Source organism: Morone saxatilis, unplaced genomic scaffold (genome assembly GCF_004916995.1).
Source record: "Morone saxatilis isolate NCDOM2014 unplaced genomic scaffold, NCSU_SB_2.0 Contig4, whole genome shotgun sequence".
Lineage (NCBI taxonomy): Eukaryota > Metazoa > Chordata > Actinopteri > Moronidae > Morone > Morone saxatilis.
Genome location: NW_023339984.1, coordinates 12,464,855 through 12,472,176, shown reverse-complemented (window position 1 = coordinate 12,472,176; position 7,322 = coordinate 12,464,855). Strand labels below are relative to the sequence as shown.

Sequence of the window (7,322 nt, the reverse complement as noted above, 5' to 3'; positions counted from 1 at the left end):
CCCAATAAGAATAATGTAATATTATATAATATAATATAATATAATATAATATAATATAATAATAATAGTTTGGGGTTGTTGGAGAAAGCAAGGAATTTGCAGATTTGGGAACTTGGGCTTGCTCGAGGAAATTATGTTCCTTTCTCACTGTCGACTAATGATTATAGGATGTTATCTTTATATACCAAACAGTTAATCAATATGATAATGGTCAGATTAATTGATAGTGAATTATTTGCTGCAGCTCTAATGACGATATGGCATATAAGGATGCAAAATTACATGATACGCTACTAAAAAGTTAGTTATTTTATCTTTAAATTAGTCACAATATGATTTAAGTCAATGTACAATAACACCAAACTGTTGCTGTAGTCGGTGGCAGCACACGAAAACTGGATATACAGTACACAACACACATTATACCACACACACACAGTACACACAAGCAGAGGCACCACAGCAGTGTTTGGCAACCCATTTCGTTCACATTAACGCTCTGTCACAAGCATCTGCCACACACACGCACGCACACACGAACGTACGCACATCAACCCTTCATTCAAGTTGACAGTATTTGTCCTCTGGAGACTCCAGTCTGTTTTAAATCCCCTCTTTATCTAATTACTCTCCTTCAGCTTATCATCATCATATCTCATGTGTGAGCATAAAACAACCCATCACCCCCCCACACACACTCTCCACAGTAGACTCTAATCGGGGTAAATCCCAGTCACTATAATAAGTAGGTTTGTTAGGGAGAAATCTTCACTAAGTGACTCGTGGAAATGTATTTAAATTTTACCTCCCACTTTTCGCAACAACCACCAAAGGCAAATATTTGTATCTGCCCTGAAATTCTCAAGAATATGAAGCTATGAGACAATCAGACTATCTCAACCTACGAACCCGGGGCGTGACCAGACTAACAACAGATCTCTTTATGAAAATGTTACAAGGTTTCGTCAGCAGGCTGTAAAATCCCTGCATTCAGGAAACAGGACAGACAAACTACATTTATTTATTAGTAATGGACCCTGTGCAATACTAAATGTTACTGTTTGATGAAGCAGGGCCAGCGATTCTGGAGAAATCACAACGGTTTTCATACAGCTTTATCAAACGAGATGTGTGTTAATTAATAAGCTTTAGAGGTACTGGTAGGTGGAACTTCTTAGCTTTGACTAAGCAAACAGCTGCTGGCTGTAGCTTTAGATTCAGGGTACAAGTTCCATCAATCTTCTCATCTAGGCAACAAGAAAGTGAGTGTTTTTTCCCCGAAATGCCTAAAAATATTTATTTTAAACCCACAACAAAAAAGGTTTTCGTAATCTGATTGCATCTTAAAAAAGGCCAAAACGGATCCAAAACAGATGAGACTTCTAAAAAGGAAATTAAAGACACTTTCAACCGAACTGGGACGCTGTAGAAGCTTTTGAAAACAATGTTGTGAGATTTCCATGTCACATGTAAATGACAACCAAATATGATAAGAAGCCTATTCTGTGTTTTTCTTTGCTCTTAGACAGCAGGTGTTATCTGTATTAGCAAACATACAGAGCGATTATCTGTAGAGAAAACAGCTGGAATATGACGCAGGAACAATCTAATTAGAAATCAATTCAACCTGTTTGTCTTAAGGACACCGTGAAGCTCCAGGAAACACACAGAACAAATAAATAATTGCTTCCTGTGGTTAACTGAACTGTTGAGTGATGTTGCAATTTATGATCGAGCGGTTATTATCGCTTTTGAGCTTTCAGGTTTTCAGATTGAGTTTAAGGGGCCGACAGAAACAAAAGCAGGAGTTATGCACAAGGACACACACACAAACACAAACATACCAGGAACTTCCCTTTGAAGAATATTAAAGGAAGATGAAAAACAGCACCTGAAGGATTTGTCTCGACACGTGTGCTCCCTTCTTTTCTCCCCTCTCTTATTTTTTTTCCGGGTTGCACAATTGCACACTGGGGAGGTGAATGGCTGCCTGTCTGCCTGCCTGCCGCGAGCCTCCATTGATCTGCACTAAAGGACTGAAGCTCAACATCAGCACACAAGGTAGGAGGCCAGAGCCTTTGTATCCAAGTGCAGGACATCCATTTCAAAACCTAAATGTAAGTAAATGTGCCATATACCCGTTAAGGACTGCTAAATTTAATAAACAAAACATCTGAGAGAGGGTTTTTTTTAACAGTCGGGGGCCTTGTCCTTTGAACCAGACCAGGATACCGGAATAATGGTGCAGTCAGCATTGTCAGCTAACTTTAAATGTGACTGATAGCTGCGGTAACAATTTTGCATTTATATGGCACTATCAAAAGGGCAAGCAGATCCAAACTTGAAGTGCCAACTTGACAAGCCAGCCATAAAGACGGTGACATTTGCATGCTCATTGGCCATTCAAAGGGCAAAGCTGTGGGAGTGGCTTCGGGAGGACTGGAGTCTTTTTTTTCTGTCACAAAGCAACACAAAACGTCTTATCTAATGGAGGTGGGGGTCGATTTGGCCGTGCATTTTTAAAACTGGATTGCTCGTTTAAATTCACAGCTTTTAAACTGAAAATACAAATCCGGTTTTTCACCTCATCTTTCAGTTTCTCTCTTAGTACTACAAGGCTTAAATATGGAAGTATGGATCACTGTGATAGTAAATTTCTATTAACTCGTCATGCCAAACATTTGGCTCATCCCACATTTGGGTTACGAGACAACACTGTGTGTCAGAGATCTAAAATACAGCGAGACATCTTCCTGGTACATTTACAGAAAGCAGAGCTGAACTGAAATAGTCCATTAGTCCAACTGATCCAAAGGAAATGAATATAGACTTGAATTGTAAGTTTTTACACAAAGGAGTCAAAGATTTTCTGGTTATGGTCTCTAAAATGTGAAACCTTGCTTTCCTTTGTTATATTTAGGGGTTGTTTAAGCAATTTGAACACATCCACTTTGTCTCTGGAAACTTGTGATGGTCATTTTTTTTAGTTTTTTGACGTTTTATAGACCAAGAAATCAATTGTCCAAGTATTCAGGAGATTAATCTGTGAATAATAATTAGCTTCAGCACAAAGCCAAAACAAACAGATATAGCATTATGTGCATTATCACGTTTTCATGTCACTTGTTTATGTGCATAATTTCAGATTTGTGCATGAAATAGCAAAAGAAAGAAAGAATTCATGTTTGCTATGAGCCAGTTTTTGTCCAAATCCCACTGTCCTGAATAAAACTTGGTGTTCAACCTAAACAAAACGAGGCCAGAACACCTGATTTTCTTGGGAGATGCATAAAACCACCTCATGCATTCAGCTACAGAGCCAAAGATCAAACAAGTACCTCGAAAGAGGAAGCAGGAAAGGCGTACACACACACACACACCGACCGATCCGGCTCCAGTGAGTCTTGGCAGCGCTCCTACATCTGTATGAAGGATCTCCAAATAATCCCTTATTGACTACCTGGAATTATCGTAGGTTATACTTCTTAAATTTGTTTAATTTAAGAAGGTATTACAGCTGGAAGTAAAGAGTAAGGCTTTCTGTCAGTTTGATTATTTACATGACTGATGACTACAATACCGACGCTGGTGATTAAAAGGAAGTGAACAAAGAGAGCTGGACTTTGGTCACAGAGTTCAATACAAGTTTTTTTAATGCCTTTAAGTGTCTCCTCTGGGATTCATTTTACACGTTAGCATTTTTTTTTTTGTCATTTAAATCTTGTTTCTGGGTCTAAGAACCCTAAAAATAGAATTAAAAAAATACACCAGACCTTGAACTACACACTGTAACATGAACTCTGTACAACACTGACACCGTTGTTTGAAGCAGGAGTGATAGGAGGAGAAAAGATCCAATTACACTCTACATAACAAAAAAACACATAAATTGCTCTAAATTCTCCCCCCAAAAAACCCAGATGTGGCTACTTGTACAATAATGCAAACTGTCCTTATTACACATACTGTAGAGTCACTGCCAGACATAACATGCACAGTGTGATTATAGCGAATCTTTTTGCCACATTTTTACATAACAAGGGCAGTGCTGACAATTATTTTAATCTCAAAAATTGTGAAAAATGTACTTAAAACTTTCCAGGAGCCCAAATTGAGAATCTCTAATAGATTTCTGTCCGGTCAACAATACAAAACCCCACATAAAAATCACAAAAACTGTTCACTTGTGTCTTTTGATTGGCCAAATGATTTTTCAGTACTTATTTAAAAGAAGGTTGATACATGCTCTGACTCAACTAAAGTAGACTCATGTGGAATAATCACACTAATATTATAAGTGTGTGGTGTTCATCCTGCCTTGCAATACTGAAAAACATGTGTGTGCATGTAAGTTTGCTGAGCACCAATATAAAATAATAATATTCGTAATAAGAATAATTTAAACAGAAAGAGGGAGGCAGAACTAGAAAATCCATCCTTCTTTATCAAAACTATTGCATGTAATCAGGCAGTTTATCAAAGCACAGCCTGATATTTAAATATTAAGAGAGAAATTCAAACATTAATATTCATCTTTTTAGAAAACTAGGTGCCTACTTCATATCCAGCAAGTCTACATATTGTTCGAAAGATCCACAGATTTGACTTTTTATACACTTTATATCCTTGTAATCCTTTACCGCATCCCAATCAGAGAATTCAAATATTTTCTACTAAATATTTCATCATTATTAGAATAAAATGCAAGTTCACCTCTTAAAAAGGTGATGCACTTTGCTCCCTGGCCAGCTCTTCTTTGGTGCTGTGCTATCTCTAACATCATCGCACTGTATCGGGCTGTATGTGGCAACTCAGGCGACCCTGAAAATGAGTCCCTGTGCAAGTCAACAGCAGCGTGACAAAAGGGAGGAAGGCGACTGGATCTGAACAGAGATGGAGGAGTATAAAGTTACCAAACACGTGTGCCAGATCTACCTGTCCTGACCGTATCCACTTACACACCAAAAAACACCCCCATGTCCACTTCGAGCAACATGTGGGTCACTGCAAACACACGTGTGGTAAGCAGAGGACCATTTAGTTGGGACGGTGAGGTATAAATTTCCACCCTGACGGCAGACTTTAAAGAAGAAAAAAACTCACATCACCAACTTCCTCCTGCAATTATTCAGCATCTTCTTGTTGTTTGGTTTAGGATGCAGGTTGCCATGGATACCACTTCTGTCATATAAAGAGAGTGTTAACAGGAAGTCAACAGCTCAACTCAGGGGCTGACAAGAAAGTTTCGATCAGTTCACACTCTGTCTGATCACCTTAAAATAAAAATCAAACAAAACCCCCACTTTAAAATATGATGTGTAACCATGGAGACCTGGAGGATGTGATCACTAAAAGTCTGCCCTCAAGCCAGCTTGTGCATAAAATCATTCTTCACCCCACATACACTCCTAATCTCACCTTGAAGACCTCGGAGAAGAACCCTGCGCCGATCTTCTCGCAGCTGAAGTCGTCTATGCGGGCCAGGCTGGACACGGCGCTGCGCAGGGCCCGGTAGGAGGACGGTCTGATCCGGTTGGTCCCGTGGACGCTGTGCATGGGCGGTTCTGCGTCTCCCTCCTGCTCCGGCTTGACCCTCTCCGTCTCCATCTCGGACGCCCCGGGAGGAGAAGGTGGAGGAGGAGGCGGGAGGAGGACGTGGGACGTGTGCGTAGTTTAAAATCCAGCCCGACTACTGTTTACATTTCCCATGTCCGCTACAAGGCCACAGCGCAGGGCTCTCTCTCTCTCCCTCACTCTCTCTCTGTGGAGGGGAGGGATGATAAAGTCTCAGCGGGGAAATGTCGCAGCTGTGGTCAGCGACCGGTTAGGCCTAATTCCTCCTGTCAAATTCCTGCACAGGTCCGGAACAAGGTTTGCGTCTCTAGAGTCTCTTTAACAAAGCACGCAGCTGCAGCGTTGCATCCTGCAGAGTCGGTGCGCAGTTTGGGTGAAGTCCCTCATGCCGTGCAGCAGAGGAGGCTGTGCCGTTTACGAAACTGCGCAGGCTGCTGCTGTCTTGGCAGCGGCGTCGGTCTCTCTCCCTCTCTCTCTCTCTTGGTTTCCTTAACTCTGCTGCTCCTCCTGCAGTGGAAAAGGCCGGGGCTCCCCTCCTGGTTCCACCAATTGAATCCCGGGTTTCCAGTGCGCACAGAGCTGCCTCACTGACGCTGCAGCCTATTAAAACTGAAGAGGGAGAGTGAAGAGAGGGGCGGAAACAGGGGTGTTAATACACTCAATCATAAAGTGTGTGTGCGCGCATCTGCTTGCACCGACTTAATGTAAACCCAACAAGAGGAGTTAACCGGCGGCAACATAATCTGATCAGTGTGTGGGCAAATGATTATAGATCACACAAACTCTCATGCACGGTGCTTCGAGGCGTGAATAAGCTTGATTGCAGCTCCTCAAATTGTGTTTTCACGTTTTATCTGCAACCAGCGTCACATTACGGGGCGCGTGATAAAAACATTAATTGCATTAAGTAGAGAAAAAAAAAAGAGAGTTGATCGTAAACGAGGCCGTTTAGACGCGTTATCTGCTCCCCCGGTGATAACAGCCGCGGATGCAGCAAGATATCTCCTCTCATTGTTATTGCCTGCACTTTGCACACACACACAGACAATCTTTTAAAGACTGATCCAATCACTCGGGCTGTTCGTGGTCGCTCTGTCACACTGAGGGTCGCGCATGCAGCCCGCGGGAGCCTCCTGATGCTGTGCGGGAACCTGCGTGTCGCGGATCTCCAACGCAGCCTGCAGACTGCTGCGGATTGTAAATTATGGATGCCAAACTGAGCTGAGTTTGCGAGCTCGTCTGTCACGCACTCAAGTCCCATCCGGATACACAAACTCTCTCTCTGTCTCTCTCTCGTGTCTTCTCTTCTTCTCTCTTTCACACACACACACACACACACACACACCCACACACCACACACACACACACAATGCCAGTAGACTCAATCCCTGTTGTCGTAGGTTCTACATACTACAATTTTATGCACAACCACCAACCCACAGCAATTTATGTATTGGCCACATGTTATATCAGCTTCACCGGGGCAACGTCAAGGATGGAATGAGTGGGCCTGGAGAGAGCGTTTTGGTAAAAGGAGGGATCATCCCCATTAGGAGCATATCTTACTTATTAAGTTGGCGATCCTGGGCTTCTTTGAAAATTAATTAATACCGTACCATTAAGTATGACACCACCAATGCGCTCTCGTCCCTGATGGGTCTGTCCCGTGGGATCATAAGTGTAGTTGTTATCTTTAAAACTCGACGCCTGGATGAAGAGGAGTAATAATATGAATTAATATCAATGAC

At 42.0% G+C, this 7,322-nt stretch overlaps 1 protein-coding gene across 2 annotated transcripts in view; it reads right to left on the bottom strand.

The window, feature by feature from the left end:
• Positions 1–7,322, bottom strand: part of tesk1 (testis associated actin remodelling kinase 1) — a 27,049-nt gene that overhangs the window by 19,317 nt on the left and 410 nt on the right. Inside the window, exons 1-2 of one of the 2 annotated variants that reach the window (XM_035675323.1) lie at positions 6,358–6,847; positions 5,419–6,183 (exon numbers count right to left, since the gene is read on the bottom strand). In XM_035675323.1, coding sequence (XP_035531216.1) covers positions 5,419–5,607 — 189 coding nt within the window. In that variant the 5' untranslated portion in view covers positions 5,608–6,183; positions 6,358–6,847. Of the gene's footprint in view, positions 1–5,418; positions 6,184–6,357; positions 6,848–7,322 lie in introns of those variants that run through there. The other variant, XM_035675322.1, reaches the window with a different exon arrangement.